This window comes from Microplitis demolitor, chromosome 5 (genome assembly GCF_026212275.2).
Source record: "Microplitis demolitor isolate Queensland-Clemson2020A chromosome 5, iyMicDemo2.1a, whole genome shotgun sequence".
In the NCBI taxonomy this organism is placed as follows: domain Eukaryota; kingdom Metazoa; phylum Arthropoda; class Insecta; order Hymenoptera; family Braconidae; genus Microplitis; species Microplitis demolitor.
In genome coordinates this window covers 19,026,205-19,045,085 of record NC_068549.1, presented here as the reverse complement: position 1 = coordinate 19,045,085, position 18,881 = coordinate 19,026,205, and the positions used below count along the sequence as shown (strand labels likewise).

General features: G+C 31.6%; 2 protein-coding genes across 2 annotated transcripts; both read left to right on the top strand.

The window, feature by feature from the left end:
- Nucleotides 1-125: 125 nt before the first annotated feature.
- On the top strand, nt 126-6,913 carry LOC103569063 (nuclear pore complex protein Nup85). Its single transcript, XM_008546150.3, has 9 exons — nt 126-313; nt 400-505; nt 1,785-2,126; nt 2,203-2,582; nt 4,188-4,507; nt 4,581-4,798; nt 4,886-5,104; nt 6,109-6,208; nt 6,578-6,913. Exons 1-9 carry the CDS (start codon nt 284-286, stop codon nt 6,783-6,785), a joined length of 1,923 nt encoding a protein of 640 aa, XP_008544372.1. The 5' UTR covers nt 126-283; the 3' UTR covers nt 6,786-6,913.
- Nucleotides 6,914-10,361: 3,448 nt separating this feature from the next.
- Nucleotides 10,362-18,455, top strand: LOC103569064 (leucine-rich repeat serine/threonine-protein kinase 1). Its single transcript, XM_008546151.2, has 2 exons — nt 10,362-10,756; nt 10,821-18,455. The coding sequence occupies exon 2, from the start codon at nt 10,827-10,829 to the stop codon at nt 18,234-18,236; it is 7,410 nt and encodes a 2,469-aa protein (XP_008544373.1). The 5' UTR covers nt 10,362-10,756; nt 10,821-10,826; the 3' UTR covers nt 18,237-18,455.
- The last annotated feature ends 426 nt before the right edge of the window (nt 18,456-18,881 follow it).

Sequence of the window (18,881 nt, the reverse complement as noted above, 5' to 3'; positions counted from 1 at the left end):
TTTCTAATCTCGTCTCTTTTTAATACATTTCTATCTTTGTTTTTTCTCTCAGCTGCTTTCACGACGTCACCACTTTCAATAATATGTACTTTTACGCATGCCTGAAAAAAGTCAACGTCAAGGACCTCTATGACTTAATTTACCGCGAAATGTACTAGACATTTTTTTTTACACATTTTATAAACATCGTAGCAATAATAGACAATAAGTATTAATTTAAATTTACATTAAAGTAACTATTCATTAATTTGATATATTTATATTAAATATACTAACGTGAGTGATGGCTGAAGAAGATAATCCGCAAATATTCGTGAGTATTTCCATACATTTTTATTGAGTTCAGGTTCTAACCTAAAATCCGGTATTTTAAAAAAACTAATTTATTTATTTATTTAGGGAATACCTGATGATTTATGCAGACGAGCAGGTATTGCAGCTACTTGGCGTACTGGTAATAAACTTGGAGTATTTGCCCATAAACATATTAATGTTTATTCAGGAGGTTAGTTATTGTTATATGTTATTTTCACTACACAGTTGTAATTGTTATTTATTGTTCATTTTTTGTTTATTTTTTTATTATCTGTCACAATCTCATAGTTAATTTAAAAAAAGTTTAGTAATTTTTTAAAAGTGAAGCTTCCCTTTTTTTTGGATAAAAAAAATCGAAAAATTGACGTTTCGTCCTTTTGTTTCTTATTTTGTTTTATTTTACGGCGAATTTATAAAAAAAAATATTGAGCGGTAGTGAAAAACAAAAATGTCCAAATTTCTAGGGTTTAAGGGAGACTACTATTGTGACCGCCTGAACAAAAGATGATTTGTCGAATTTTTTTAAAGAAAACTACTGCATGAAATGTTTTAATGTTTTAAGGATATATTTGTGGATGTATAATAAATATATGATAAAATTTTTGGACCAAAAAGTTCAAAATTTAGCGAGTTATTCACAATCTCTCAAGGCTAAAAAAAAATTCCTCTACTGCAGCGATAGTGACCTTCGCAGTACCGGAAATAAAAAAAACCAAAAAATTTATTAAACTAGAAGCTATTTCCGTACCATGATCCTCGGGCTAAGAAAAAAATTTTAATTTAATAAAATGGCGGAGTTTTAAAAAAAAATTTCAAATTTCGCGCGAAAATTTGATGATTTTTGGCCTGGCAAAATTACATTTTTGATTCGATCGAAAAACTGGAGGTTCATGGTACGTAGAAACATATATAAAAGAAGCTGCAGTTCGAATCAAATCGACCGGGTGATTCGTCTTCGAGTTATAAGTGCAATTTTGAAAAATGTATTTTGAAAACCGATAAGCGGCTGCTCTTCAGATGGCTATAACTCAAAAAAACTATTCGAAATCCCCTCGAAATTTTAGTATGTAATTTTTGAAGGTATAGATGATTGAAGATTGAAAAAAAAATAAATAAATTTTTTCAAAATTTCATACTAGTAGTCCACCTTAAAATATAAAAAAAAGATTTCAATTTTTGAAAATTTTTTATCAATTCGTCGAAAGTAGAACGAAATGAAACAATAAAAATCATAATGATTCCTCTATTTTTCAATTTTTGACAAAAAATAGGCAGGGTTCTTTTCTATAATTACCCAAATTTTTAATTATTAAATTTCTAGTTAATTAGTGTAATGAAAAATCCATTTATTCTCCTAGTTCTATTTCCTACGACTTTAATTATCATATATTTTTAAGTTCATAACTTGATATTTGTAATTTTGAATAATAATTTCCATGATTTAATTAATAAATAAAATTATTTTACAGATAAAAATAGTAATTTCTACCCATGCGACAGTCAAGTACATTTTCTTGGACCGGAAATAATATTATTCAATCCCATATTACGTAAATTAGTAAACGAAAGCAATGGTGTGTTTCTTTCAATAAGAAAAATAGGCAAAACAAATTTAAATGAAGTGAGACCAGAGCTTGTAAGACACAGCAAACAGTATCGTTCTATTTTACGTGCCTGTGTCGAAAGTTTACAAGATGCCGCTGAAAATAAATCCGATGACCGAGAGTTGTACGAAAATTTTCTCACAATATTTTATAATGTTGAGTGTGTTTGGCATTTAACTGAAATTCTTTACATCGATACACTCCCAGGTAATAATTATAATTTATTTCATTCAAATTAATTATAAAAAATTATAAATCTTCATTATTTTATTGTATTTTATAGGAGATGTTGTTCTTCCTCAACTATTAGAGTGGGTACGTTTTCATTTTCCATCGCGTGAGCTCATGGCGATGAAAATTTTGTCAAAGAAAACAATTGGAGCTGAATTAGAAAACATGAATTATTGGGAAGCTGTAATTGGTTGTGCGCTTCATGGTAAATTGGATATAGTCAGTGCACTTTTGTCATTTCATACAAAAGCTGATCATCCGGCTTTTGTAACTGCTAACCAAGTACTAAAAACAATGCCAGTTTATAATGTCTATGGGGGTTATTCAGTTAATGAATTCACGATGCGATGGAAACACTGGCAGTCAGATTTAATATCTAATCTCGAGTACAAAAGATTCATGATCGATCATAATTTAGAAGAACTTATGAGAGTAAGAAAGCTATTAATTAATTTACACTGATCTTTATTTATTATTAATGTGAATAAGTAGGATATTAAGTGGCAAGGTATGAAATAAGACGGTTTCAGACGAGAGTGAGGGCTAACATCACCCGAAGTCTGTAATCATGTTTTATTTCGTGTCGCGCAATATATTTTCCATAATACCTGCATTGATATTGGGAGTTTTGATGTCTGGAGTCAGTCGAAACAGACTAATTTCTAATCGACAGCCTGACAAACAAAATAGTACTGTATTTTGAATATGGAAATTTAAGTAATTTAACAAAGAAAACATTTTTTACCATCCCTGCTGAACCGAAAGTTCAAATTTCTGCCCTGTTTAGGGAAGAAAGTCGTTCTTTCCCAAGTAACACAGAGATAACTTTAAGGGGACCTGGTGGTCTAGAGGCTGAAAATTTCATGATTTAAAAAAAATTTTTTTTTATATCTTAATAAAAATCAAACCTTTTGAAATTTTAAGGGATTATTTTATTGTAATTTAAATATACGAAAATCGTTATAACTAAGAAAAAAAATTATTTTTAACATTTCAAAGGTGGCGTTGAAGTTAGCTCCTTTAAAAAAAAGGACCCGGGCGGTGTAGGACAATTTAGCTCTTCTATGAATCTGAAACAAAAAAATTTAATGGATTTTTAATCAGTATAAATATATCTATCGCAGGAACTAGAATAAAAGAAAAAAAAATTTTTTTCAAGAAGTGACACTCTGTTGAAATTTTTAGTCCAAAAATTGCATTTTTTTTCTTAACATTTTGCATGTTAAAAAATAGAAATATTCAACGCAAAAATTTTATCCTAGTTTCTGCGATAGCTGTTAGTGTATTAAATAACATATTTAAATTTGAAACCAATCGACCGAATAGTTTTTTTTTTCCTACGCCAGGCAGAAAAAAGTAGTTTCGAGATAAACGCGTTTAAAGTTTTAGTCAAAGAAATTCTGAAAAAAACTAGATTTGAACATATATTTACGATTAATCAGCTATTCCAGCACCATATTTTTTTCTTGTGCATTTCTTCGGTATTTCTTGATTTTCATTGTATGTTGACTTGTTAAAGTCTGCTAAACAGCTGCTAAACAGCTTTTAGAACGTGAAATATTGGGAATATCATCACCATATTTTAACAGTATATGTTAAAATGGCCCTTTAAGATGTCTTTTAAAAAGTTAAGAAAATTTTTTTTTGTCTCAAAGTCAAGTAAGACATACAGATGTTGGTCCTAGGAGTTATAGACAATTTTTGTTCTTTTTCCATTTTAAAAACGTCATTTCAATTAAAAAATTTAGATGATGAGTTAATTGACAATTATTTGTACTTTACTTTTTGACGTCACTTGTCTCAAGTCTTTTAAACAGAAATTTTTTCAGTGAGATAAATATCGGGTTGTGTTGTTAATATTTTTGTGTCTTATCAATAGGTCAAAAATCAGACTCAAAACTGTCACATTAGTTTCTGTTCGCAAAATCGCACTAGGCTAAAATTGATTTGTTTTGTCTGGCAAAGCAGACATTGAAACTCACAGCTTAATTGCAGGAAAGAAGAAAATTGATATTTAATATATATTATAATTAATAGTTCATAGCTGGTGACGAATCGACACTGTGGGAGTTTGCTAAATATACTGAAGCATGGTATGAACTTGTTGCCGCAAAATTACTGTACTCGTCACCTTGTTGTAAACAACCAGAGCTAGCGCAACACGCTAATAATATTGCCGAACGATGGCAAGCCGGCAGGAATTTAGATCACATTATTCTCGCTCTGATGGAGAGTGATTTATATAAAGTAATTGAACAGATTCAATACATGAATGACAATGGATGGTTCGCTGCTCATCTTACTGATTTGCTATACAGTTGTGAGAAGCTCAAAATAATGGATGAAGAGCAAGCCAAGTATAATTTTATATTTATTTATAATAATTTAGATATACTAGAAATAGAGACATAATTGATTATTTTTTTCTAGTGTAACTGCACAATTACACGAATCGCTTCTTTTGGATTACGGAAGTACGTTATTTAGTCATTCGTCACTTTGGCAATGTGGCGCAAGTTATCTTGAAAACTGTCCAACGTCTGGAATAGCGCGATTAGAAGCACTATTGCAATCGATACCTATGGGAACTGAAGCAAGAATCCATAAAATAATTAACGTTGCTCGTAATAATGATTTAATTAATGTCGGTAAGTTTTAATTAATTTTTTAAAATTATTAATTGTAGCATATATTTATTTAAAATATTAAAATATTTATATTTATGTATTTTTTAGTGAGAAGTCTGTGTAAAATCCAAGGAATAAAATGTATTAGACGAGGAAGAATAGGAAATGCTTTAGCATGGGCCATTAAAGCACAAGACGGCGTATTCGCAACGTATATTGCTGATGAGTTTCTTAAAAATTACGCTGAAGAAAGTGAAATTCAGTGCAAAGATCTTCTAGAAAATTTAGGAGCTTCCATGTTGACAAGTGATAGGCTTACATTTTTAGGTAAAATTTATATATATTTAATTTAATTCTTATTAGTAGATTTTATAAAAATCTAACTGTTGTATTTGTCTTCATGACGCAGCTTTACAAAAATTTTAACCTTTTCTATTTGAGTCAAATAGGTTCCAAAAATATTATTGGTGAAAAAGTTTATATATATATATATATATATATATATATATATATATATATATATATACGATAAAACGCGCGGTTCTCCCACGATAACGTCCACAATTCTGTACCGATCTTAATGAAATTTTTTTTACATATTCTTTAGCTAAAGAGCTCGGTTCAGTTCGAAGATGAGCTAAATCAGCCAAAAAGTTTGAAAGTTATAGTCATTTAAAGATTTTTTAATTTTTCAAAAAATTCAACTTTTCTTGATTTATCTGTAAATAACTTTTGATCCTAAAAAGATAATATATTTTTGGTGATTGAATCTTTATATTCATTCGATTTGCTTTAATTTAAGCTATGGCGCTTAATCTTTAGATATTTTTTCTAATACTTTGATAAATTTCAAAATTTTCAGAAAAATAGAAAAAAACATTTTTTTTACTTTCTCATTTAATAACTTTCAAGTAATACATAATAGTTAAATATTGTTAATATTTTTATGTAGCTTATCTAATGAGCTTTATATTTTAGTACTACTTTTATATTCAACGATAATTACCTATTTATTTATGGAAATTTAGCTGCTGCATTCGTTCTTCCACTTCTTAGTAAATTCATGTAACTGTTCCAATTCTGATTACTGCGTGTAAAACTTTAAAAATCTCAACATTGAAGTATACATAAAGTATTTTTTAAAAATTGACAAGCATAAATATAATTGATCGTATAAGCTTTAGATGAACCTTTAAACGCCACCGTCTACTTTACGGATTCAAATTATTAAATAAATAATGAAAAATCTACTTCCATTTTGGATGTCAATGGTCTTTTTTAGTATGCATTTGTTAGATAAAATAATATTTTTTTTTTTTTTTTTATTATAGGAAAGTATTGTGAATTTCATCAAATGTACGAAATGAGAGAGTTTAAAGAAGCAGCACGATTATTAGTTGCTCTTATTATTTCAAATTTAACACCGAAATAGTAAGTTTGTTTAATAATTTTATTCATATTATTAATTTTGAAACTGCGAATTTCGATGCCTGGTCAGTCAGAGACAAATAAATTTAAGACCAACGGATAATCACAGCTTCTCTGCTACTAAGTTATAAAGAAACAGTTTCGGTAAATGTGCCGTCAAGTTGATAATAACATATGAATATTCAACTGTTGGCTACAAGTTAATTAATCAAATTGACAATTAAATTAATGCATGCGCCATTAATCTTAAATTGTCTTGTTTCGACTGGCTAGATATTTAAAATCTACGTTTCAATGCAGGCTACGAAAAATATTTCATCTCTTGCCACACAATATTCTGTATTTATTTTTAATCTTTATTTATTATTTTAGTTTCTGGTCAATACTATTGACAGATGCCATTCCATTATTAGAAAGTGAAGAAGTTTTGTTTTCAAGTGAAGACACATTTATTCTAATGCGCTGTGTTGAAGAACATGGCAACGACCCGAAATTTGAAGACAAACTTGAAATATTTCGCTTAGCTGCTGCGCGTAATTTAGCGCGAGCTTTAAATCTTGAAGGTTGTCAACTAGAGTAGCGGGTAGTGAGTGAGTGATTTAATTTGTTTTTATAATTGAAAGAAAATTAATTAAATTTTTGAATTTATCTTTTGATAATTTTGTAATTTAAATAAATATTGTAACTCTGTTACATAAAAACATTTTTTTACTATAAACATTTTATTTAATTTATTTATTCCCGTAGTAATTTATTAATTATTATTTAATTTTTTATTATTTAATTATTATTCATTGAAAATTCCCGTAATAACAATAAATTAATAACCAGGTTGTCAGGTACCTAAAAAATTGGAGTTTAAAAATTTTCTTATTAAATAAAAGAGTAAATTCTGTAATTTATCAGTCACATGAATCAAAAATTCTGAAATATTTTTTTTTTATTTTAAAAAATTCTTTTAATTAAAAATTTTGAATACAAATTAATAATTTTCATTGTAATAAATTCTAATAATTAATTTAAGGAAAAAAGGGGTCTGAGATGCAAAAGAAAAAGCATATTTTTGGGATTTTTTTTTTCAGACTACCTTCTTTTTTTAAATTCTTAAAATTTGTGACATTATTAAGCATCATTTCAAGAATATTCTGATAAATTTTCATAAAAAAATATTGAAAAATAAGCCAGTGGTAGTGGGGAGAGACGAATCACCTTAAAAAAAAGTCTCCATGCCGTAGGCAGGATAACTCATGACTGCCTTACCTGAAATCAAAAAACCAAAGAGATTTCTTTAGTATATAAGTTTATCTTGGATTTGAATGAAGGAATAAACAAAATATTCATTTTTGAATTTTTAGCAAAGTAGCAATCAGAAAACTCTGATTTTTTGCCAAAAATTGCTTCTTTTGTTTAATTAAAAAATAAGTAATTATTGAAAAAAAAAATCTTTCGTTCAAATCTAAGACAAACTTATGTACTAAAGAAATCTTTTCGGTTTTTTGATTTCAGTGATGAGTTATCCTGCCTACGGCATGGAGACTTTTTTTTTAGTGACTCGTCTCTACCTTCTACCACTGGCTTAGTTTTCAATATTTTTTTATGAAAATTTAACAGAAGATTCTTAAAATGATGCTTAATAATATCACAAATTTAAAAAATTTTAATAAAGAAGTTACTCTGAAAAAAAAATCACAAAAATATCCTCTTTTTTTTTTTATCTCAGAACAGCTTCCCCCCTTAAATAAAAATAATTAATCCGTAATTAAATAGAAATCGCGAATGAATGAGTACTCATTTATATTATTTTATGACCTCGATATAATTAAAAAAAATTTTAATTATCAATTTCAAAATCATTGCATTTAAATATCTTATCATAAAATTACATTACGATAAAAATAGAACGTGTGTAGAACAATAAGTCTTTTGTGGATTTACTTTCCTATATAAATTTAATAAATATCAATATCAGAATATTAATCTTAATTATATCTAGAAGTCGCCTTTTATTTATTTAAAATAAATAACATTACAAAAGTGATTAAGTAATATACATATTTACATAACTAGTACACTTTTTTTTTATTGTTTATGAACAGAAGTTTTGAATGAAACAAACGCGTATTTTAAATTACAATCAAAATTTTAAGATCATCGACAAACAAAAAAAAATTCAATAGCAACTTTCTTTTATTTGTTAAATATATATAATATGAGAAATGTCTCCTCAACTTTCACGCAATGAAATTTAAATTATAATATTCACACCTAAGAACACAAGTAATATAAGACTTGATATTTTCTAGTTGATCAACTGGATGAAAGCAATAATATCTGGTTTAATAGAGCATGTGATATCTTTACGAAGGCTGTATAGTATTATGTTCATTTCCTAACGTGAGAATTCATTTTATAAAATAGAGTATTGCAATAAAAATTTGAATAATAGAACTATTATTCAAATAATAATAAAATATAAAAAACGAAAATATTTTTAGGAAAACATTTAAAATTCTTTAAATATTCAAAATTATTTTAAATAAATTTTAATAGATTTAAATAAATATTTTAAAAAATATTTATGATTAATTAAAATTGTTTTTATTAAAAAAAAAAAAAAACAAATAATTACCGTAATTATAAAATCTGAAATTTGTGGAATTTAATTTAAAATTTGTGATATTATTTTTAAATTTAATTTTTATTGAAACTTAAAATTTCAATATAAATGAAAAATAAGATCCAACTGAATTATTTCTACCAGAGTACTAAAGTACAGATACATGAGTGTGTAAAAATTAAATAAATTTTAGCACTAGTATTTTAAATTGGAATCGTTCTAAAATATATATAAAAAATATATATACATGAGAAAGTAAGAAGTATTCTCCAAGTATTCAATTATAATTAAAAACACTCAAATTAATTTAAAAAAAATTATTATTATTATTTATTGTTTAAATTAACCGAGTTATTATTTTAATTACTATAAATGAAAAGTAATTAGTACTTTTTTTTTAATTTTAAAGTAAGTACTAAATACTTTATTTCAAATACAATTAAATTCTCAAATTAATTTAAAAAATAAACAGAATCGATATTTAAATTTTTATAAATTAAAAATAACAATTAATCAGTATTTTTTTTTAAATTCAAAGTAAGTATGAGTGTAAATGTAGCAAACATAAGACAGTTTTTGAATTACATATAAAAAAAATTAATCCATTAAATTTATAGAATTATTAATCTCAGGAATTCGGACCAAGTTGAATAAAAATAATTAAATCATTAATTATTTGAATGTTTTGTCAATTATATTTTGACTTCATCAGCAAATCTAAATAAACAATTATACAATTAAAAACAAATAATGCCAATAAATGTATGATGATCTAACATTATATTAAATAACAAGTTACCTTAATATAAATTCTTTATGTCGAAATATCACATAAGTTAAAATAGCAAAACTTCGGACAATTTATCAAGTAACGGTAATCCATTAAATTAAAAACCAAATAAGATTTTTTTCTAAATTATATTGTAAACTCGTGACAATCAAAGTTGAAGTTAAATATGTACTGGTTGAGTAATGATTTAAAAATTTTCTAAAAGCCTATTTTTCAATTTTTTTTGTTTAAAAAATGTTATTTTATTGTTTTAAAATTTAAAAAATTGTCTGATATCCGGCAACTTTACTGTTATAAGCAAATACTAAATATTTTATTTTAAAAATACAATTAAAAATGTCAAATTAATTTTAAAAAAAATTAAATGCGCAGTACTGTCATTTTATTTTTCAAAAATGAAAAGTAACAATCAGTTTAAAAAAAGAAAAAATCTTAAAACAAGTGCTAAATATTTTATTTAAAATTCTTGACATGTACCAAGACAGTAATTAAAATTTTAAAACATAATTTCCTAATTAAGGTCGACATGGAAACAATTCACGGAAATTAAATTATATAATTGAATTGATTTCATTGACAGGTCTAGGTAAAGATTGATTTCCCGCCTATCATTGTTAAAAAAAAACAGTACACATACATATATCACATACACACAAATATAGAGCAGCTGGTGTCTCACACCACAATAGAATGTGTTTTTTCCCAGTCGATAGTATAGACGTACGTTCATTCACAAAATGGAGTCACAATCTACCGCGCGGTGATCAAAAAAAAATAAATTGTCTAATTGTCATTAATTTTGACGTTTAAATTTTTAAAAAAACTCATTGTTTAAAAACAAATTATTACAGTGAATAAAACAATAAAATATAATAATGACAAGTTAGTGTATTGTTACTATTGTTATTATAAATTAAAATAACACTTTTTATTTTTAATTGGAGTTAATATATACGAGTAATTAAATAAAGGTAATGAAAGTTAAAAACAGAAATGATTTTCACTGATAAGTTTACTGTGAGATTAAACTTCTTGTTAAAATCATCAGTTAAAGATTCAAAGTATCAAGAAATCACGTAAGCACTAGTCATTTTTTGTTATAAAAAATGAATTTTAAATAAATAATTTTATACAATTCAAAAAAGTGAGTATTGATTTTTAAAAATATTTAAAAAAAAAACAAATAAATAATGACATAAAATTTTTAGATAACAATGGAAGATTACACGCCAGTAGACGAAGATTTTCCAGGTCGTTTGTTGCACCAGGCAGCTCTCTGGGACAACGCCGAGCTCCTGGAGGATTTACTGAAGGGTGAGCATGCCCAGTATATCAACAGTCAAGATTCCTGGGGTCGCGCTCCGCTGCATGCTGCCGCGATAACCGAAAACTCAAGATGTCTAGGAGTATTATTAGCAGCAGGTGCTAATCCGAATATTCCTTGTGGTCCTCGTGGTCAGTATCGGACTCCTCTTCACGTTTGCACCGAGCACGGACATTCTGTAAATATTAAAAAGCTATTAGAGTACAATGTTAATCTTAATGTTACTGATAATAATGGATTAAGTCCTCTAGCAATCGCTGAAAAAAATAATGATGAAATTTGCATTAATTTACTGGTAAAAGCTGCTGAGAAATATTTGCTAGCACGTGCTGCCACTCATTCATCACTGAGATCAGCTTGCATCCAAGGTGATACCGTATCAGTTAGAAATATTATTCAAAATAATTCAGAGTATTTTGAATGCATTGTTAATATGGCGCCAAATGGTGCTAATACTTTACTATTTATAGCCTCTGAAATGGGTCACAAAGATATCGTAAGACTGCTGTTAGACAATGGAGCCGATTGTCGCAGTCACCCTGTCACCAAATACTGTCCGCTTTACATCGCTTGCTACAACGGTAAATTAGAAATAGTCGATTTACTACTACGTCATTTTCCAAAACAAATTCAGTCATTGACCGTGGAAAGATGGCTGCCAATTCATGCAGCAGCTATCAATTCACATCATTCTGTTATTGATTTACTGCTGAAATTTGAATATCCCCAGCATCTTCTCACCCGTTTCAAAGATCCGTCCAGTGAATTTGAATACGAAATGCCATTCGACATAAACACCCAAGACGTTACTGGTCAGAATGTTTTGTACATCGTCAGTATGCTCGGTAATATAAAAATTGTCGAAGCTCTTCTTAATTATCGGGTTAAATCCAGGAAAATAAAAACTGATGACATGAATAATAGTCAGCCTGTGTCAATTTCTAAGCGCAGAATATCAAGTGGGATCCAGCGGCTGATGTCTAGTCTCAATTTCCGTAGTAAAAATAGCGAAAAGAAAGACGATAATTTGATATCGCCATTTAATTTAGATATTTATTGCAATAATAATACTGAGACGGCCCTTCATGCTGCTGTAAAAGCGGGACATACTGAGGTCGTCGGAGCACTGCTTCAAGCAGGAGCTAATCCAAATTTACCGATTAAAATAAATGATAACTGTATTAGCAATAGTAGCACTGAAAGTAATGACTCGTGTAATAATACAAGTGCGCTGACAATCGCTTGTCAAAATCGTGATATAAAGATAACAGATTTATTACTTAAATACGGTGCGGTTGATAACGATTGCAAAGCATTAAAAATAGCTGCTCAGAATCGTGATGAAGTTCTTACTGCTAAATTATTGTCGATAAAAGCCCATCCAGACCCTGAGTATAAAATTAATAAAAAGGCAATGACTGAAGGCACACAGACGTCACATTTCTCAGCGTTATCTAGTTTTGGTAACGTAACTTATCCATCATTATTTCCAAACACACCGACGATGATTAATTGGCATAATCAGCAGTGTCGACTTTCACAAATTCGTAGCCAATGGCTCATTGACGCGGTCCTTAATGTCAATAAAAAATTAAATGTTAAAAATAATGATTTGGTACTTTATGCAATAACACGAATAGATATTTCGCACAATTCAATAACGACGGTGCCATCATTAATTTTTTATTTACAAAGTTTGAAATATTTAAACATGGCACAAAATAAGATAGACAATTTGACAGCTGAATCAAACAACCCGCGTGATAAATTGTGCCCGGTATTGGAAGAAATATATTTACAAGACAATCGATTGGAGATGTTGCCTAATTTTTTGATGAATTTACCAGGACTTGAGATAATGGACGTGTCTAACAATAAATTGCAGTGTCTGCCGGATAATCTTTGGCAGGCGCCAAAATTGAAAGAGTTGAATGCGTCTTTTAATCTGCTGCGGGATTTGCCCAGTCAGGCGTCACAGAATATATCGCGACGAGTGCAGCGAGATGATATATTGAGCAATAGTCCGAGTAGCCGTAGCATCAATTCACAAATGGGTTTATCGCATGAAGACTCAACGGAATTTGAATCTTTTATCAAATTAGCAAACGCTCAGATAATCGAACTAGAAAGACCTCATGTTTGGACTGAATCTGTTCAAGTAACTGAGAAAATATCTGACGACACCGAACCGGGAACTCGTTCAGTTCTTACGTCACTTAATTTGGCGCACAATTTATTTAATAGCATTCCTGTGGCTCTGCCATGCCTGGCTGTAAATTTGGTGCGGCTCAATATGGCGTACAATTCATTGCGTTCGATGAGTCATATAACTTCTTACCCCGCTAGTTTGAAACAACTTGATCTGTCAAACAATCAAATATCCTGCTGGCCAAGTTTGCCCCAAGTCGACGACGCCGATGTTATGGAACAGGCGACCACCGCTTGCTATTGTCCGGCAACAAATATCCAGTCCCCCATGGTATCAAATAATCGACAGACGACGACTTCATTGAGAGACGTAGTTCTGATGTCTGTCTGCACTCACCGACGACACCTGAGGCTTGAAAATTTACGAACTTTAGTTCTAGCAAACAATTTGTTAACGCGGATCCAACTGACGTCAGTCGATGACGGCGAGTCGCCGAATGTAGAAGAAGAAAGTATTGATAGAGACACTAAAATAGCGTACTCTGGTTCAAAACTCTATTTACTTTTTCCGAATGTCAGTATGCTGGATGTCAGTAGCAATCAATTAAAAGAAATTCCTCATAATATTTATGAGCTAAACAATTTGTCGGTGTTAAATATCAGTGGGAATGTTGACATTACCGAGCTGCCACCGCAAATGGGTCTTTTGTCACGCCTGTGGAATTTGAATACTCAAGGCTGCCGATTGCAGGAGCCTTTGAAATCAATGATTGAATCTAAAAAGTACAAAACAATGGACGTTGTCGGTTACCTCAAGTCAGTATTAGAGGATGCTAAACCCTATGCCAGAATGAAGCTTATGATCGTTGGTATACAGGGAATTGGAAAGACGAGTTTACTTGAACAATTGCGCCAAGAAGGCGAGGTTCCTAATAAAAAAAAGTCATCCGAACATTGGACCAAAAGGATGGGAAATAAAAACATAAATACTAAAACAGCTAAAGGCACAACTATTTCGACTGTCGGAGTTGACATCGGAGACTGGATTTACGAGAAAAAAGTGCGCGGGCAATCATCTCACGGTCCGGTTTACTTCAGGACTTGGGATTTCGGTGGTCAAAAGGAGTACTATGCAACCCATCAGTATTTTTTATCAAAACGTAGCCTTTATATCGTCGTCTGGCGGATAATCGATGGCCTGAAAGGCATAAATGAAATTTTCCAGTGGCTCGTAAATATACAAAGTCGCGCCCCAAACTCCCCAGTTATTATCGTTGGCACACATTACGACGTTTCGAATGACCAAAGCGAGTCACTGCAACAGTACATCCGTGAAAAGTTTATAAATGTTGTCGATGCTGAAAAATGCGGGCTGCCAAAAGTTATGGAAACCATTGAAATAAGTTGTAAAACTCGGCACAATATTAAGATGCTCTGCAATCTTATCTATGATGTTGTGTTTAGTCTAAGATCGCCAGGAAGTAAAGAGTTGTTACTTGAACAACGCGTGCCTGCTAGTTATCTTGCCCTTGAAGATGTCGTAGTTCAACTGGCGCATGACAGAAAACTTTCTGGTTGCGATCCAGTTCTGAAAGCTGATCAGTATTACGCAGCTGTAAATAATGAACTGCATAAACTCCATAGATCATTTCGAGATCCCGCGGAATTGCATCAAGCGACGCTTTTTCTTCATGAAAACGGGATAATTTTACATTACGATGACGCGACACTTCGTGACTTGTATTTTCTTGACCCTCAGTGGCTCTGCGATATGTTGGCTCATGTCGTAACGATCCGCGAAATAAATCCATTTGCCAGGTGCGGAATAATGAAATTAGATGATATCCAACATGTCTTCAAATCATCAACGATATCCTCAACAGACACGCAAGGCTACATTGTAAGTCTGTTAAATAAATTCGAAGTCGCTCTCACTTGGGACTATCGGACTCTACTGATACCGACTCTGTTACCGACGGAGGAAGACATTTTGCGCAATAATCAGTTTATTAAAATTCCTGTTAAAACAAGAAGCTGGCATATAAGATCGAAAAAAATAACAACGCCGACAATGCCCTCACCTTCGATTTCAATAGATAAAAATAATAAAACAAACTGTTCGCTGACTTCCAGACCACAGCCAGACTGTTCGGTAACACGCTTACTGCTGATGTCATACTTTCCAAGTGGTTTTTGGTCTCGACTTATTACTAGGATACTCGCGGACGATGCTATTGTAGAAATAGTCATGTCATTTATAACTCCATTCAAACAAGTTGTTGATGAAAACATATTTTCTGCGCTGACGGACACCCACGCAGAATGGGTCCTATGGCAAACAGGTCTTGAGTTGCGTTATGCAGGTATCACTTTATTGAGACTTAAAGAAGTCAATTATAATTTAAAAAATACACCCTATGATTATCGGCAGTTTAAATTTAAACTGAAGCAAGACGGAATTTGGTGTACAGTTGACCTCAAAAATTCGGCTATTCTTGAGATCTGGTTTCCAGTTGACACTTTGGTGATAAAACAGCCGATATTGTCTGGGTCTATCGACGATGAACCGATAGGTTACCAAGCTATTGTTGTTGAGCCACGACCAGAAAGTATGCCTCAGATGTTAGCTTTGATCGTCGATCATATTGATATTTTACTGGAAGACTGGTACCCAACACTGGGAACTCGATTCGTTCATACTTCCGAAGGAAAGTTACTTGTTACACGATTGATACCTTGCCCACGCTGTCTTCTAAACAATGGAGATCACGAAGGAGAGACTAGTGATCAAGAACATCCATCTGAAGACATTCCCAAGTATTATATGAACAACAGAGAGAGACAGAGTCAGGACAGTTATAAATCGGACGGTGACAGTGGCGTTGGTTATGATAGTTCGACATCGAGTAGAATGCCATCGCTTGAAGGACATCCCGATTTAATACGACAGTATCCTAAGCCTGAAGGTATACTCGCTTACTCATGGATGGTTGAAGAGTGTATACTTTCAGCTTACAGCAACAAAACAATAGCCTGCCCAAAGCATTTGGATATTCCGCTTTCTCACATAGCACCCGATATTATCTTTATGGATCTCGGCGCTAAGCATCTCATTAAGCCAGAAGACATTAAACGCGGAAGAATGTTGGGTCGTGGCGCATTTGGTTTTGTATTCAAAGGTAATTGTCGTGCTCCATGTAGTACTGGTAGAATAGACGTGGCGATGAAAATGCTCCAACCAGTACCGCCAGGCCCGAATTCAAAACCGTCAGCTGTGTTGGCTTACAAAGCAGCGCAGAGCAAGTGGGATCGTGATCCACTTCAGTATGCCTGCAAGGCCTATTGTACAGCAAGACAGGAATTGAATATTCTGTTGACTTTAAGGCACGTAAATATAGTACCCCTTGTTGGAATAGTCATAAGTCCTTTGGCTCTTGTACTAGACCTTGCGCCCGAAGGTGCTTTGGACAATGTGTTAAAAAATTACCGACGTTCTGGTGCTAAACTAGATCCTTACACTCTTCAGTCAATTATACTACAAGTTGCCAAAGCAGTCGAGTATCTTCATCAGCAGCATGTTATTTACAGAGACCTAAAGTCAGAAAACGTACTAGTCTGGCAGATGCCTCTGCCTTTTGCTGAGTATCCTGAGCAGCATAATGTTCATGTTAAAGTTGCTGATTATGGTATATCTCGGTTAACTTTACCGTCCGGTGCCAAGGGATTCGGTGGTACCGAAGGTTTCATGGCACCGGAGATAATAAAATATAACGGTGAGGAAGAATATACAGAGAAAGTCGATTCGTTTTCATTTGGAATGTTCATATATGAGCTTGTCACACTAAGGCAGCCATTTGAGGGACATGAAGCTGTTAAAGAATGCATATTAGAAGGAGGTAGACCTCCATTGACATTTCGTGAGACTCTTTATCCGTGTTATTTATTAGATCTTATGGTTATTTGTTGGGCACAGAATCCGAAAGATCGTCCTACAGCTAGTCAGATAGTATCAATAGCATCTGCGCCGGAATTTACTCATCTTATTGATGTTACACTACTTACTGAGAGAACTCACGTGACGGCAATAACTGCAACCTCACGTTTATTGGATGACAATATAAATGGTGATGAGATATGGCTGGGACACAACAACGGAGAAGTTGATATGCTATTGGGGACGGAAAAAGGTTGGTTACAACACGTGAGAATAGAAACACCCGTTATTCCTTACGCTATGTGTGGCGTTGATGGTTACATCTGGATAGGAGACAATGCTGGACAAATACACGTTTATCTAGGAAGTAACTTTGGTTGTGTGGGAAGTTATAATCTTGAACCGGATCATTATAGTGACTCCAAGGTCGTTGGTTTAATACATCTTGAGCAGCTTAAACAATTTGCTGTAGCATTGTACAGCGGTAAAATATACTTACTTACTAATAATTTTACGCAGATGAAAAAAACTGAAATTGAAACTAAAATTGTTGATAATATTAAAACTTATTCGCTGACTGCTGTTTATCGTCGAAGACGGATACTGGAATTATGGACTGGGCAAAGTTTTGGTAGAATAACAATATATGTTTTAAAGGATGGTAATTTAGTGGACACGTGTGAATTGATTCATATGTCAAATGAAACGGCAAGTAAAAATTTATTTGCTACTTATTTATTGAGCGCGGAAAATTCAGTCCTCAGTTACACTTATCCTGGATGCATTGTTTACCAGTGGGATGTTGAAACACGTCAGATTATAAATAAATTAGATATGTCTAAATTAGTACCGTGCTCAGAAAGTCTAAAGTCTATTTCAATAGAAGAAAATTTAACTACAGAACGCTGCCAAGTCACGGCACTGGAGGCATGCATTAATCAACTTTATATTGGTACTACGTGGGGATGTATTGCCGTTGCTGAATGTAATTCTTTGAGACCAATTACGGTTTTCAGGCCGTTTGAGGGTAAAGTGTGCCAAATAGTTGCATTAAAATCAACTGACAAGAAAAAATTGTCATTGGCTACTGTCGGACAAGGATACCGTAGTTTAATTTCACGTTACACTGACTATCCATTGGATTGTTTAGTTGCTGAAGATTTAAAACATAATATGTATACTTTACTTTGGAGATCGGAACATTGGTCAGCTGCGTAATAAATCAATTAATTACTCATCGATCTCAACATTAAATATCAAATATTAAATATGACGATTATCTACAATAGATATTGATATATTGATAATGATAACGAATATTAATCACGATTGAATTGTTACCAGGAGTGCTTTAAGGTGCAAAAGTTCAATATTATTATTATGATTATTATTATTAAATAAACATTTTTATATATTAGGGGACATTCATAAAATACGTTCGCGCTAATGGGAGGGGGGGTCGTTTACCGTGAAAAGGGGGGTAGGGGGGTCTAAGGAAATGCAGTTCGCAGCTCATCAAACAATTTTGCAAATCATACCCGCGGTTTCTTAAAATTTTATTTTGTTACAATAGAAAGTCATTCGTTTCATATTTGTAAATATATAAATATTTCTACGCATATATTTCCGTCATAATGGGGGGGGGGGGGGGGAATCTACTATTTACGGCGCAATATTGATAAGGTGGGGGGTTCTAAAAAGGAAAAATTTTGCGTGACGTATTTGATGAACGGCCCCCTATTGTCAAACGTCCAAATCTATTATATAGAGCTTATATATATATTTAATTATCCTGGTATATTATATTTATAAAACATATTTATTGGTAAAAAATTTATCAGATAATTAATAGAGGACACAATG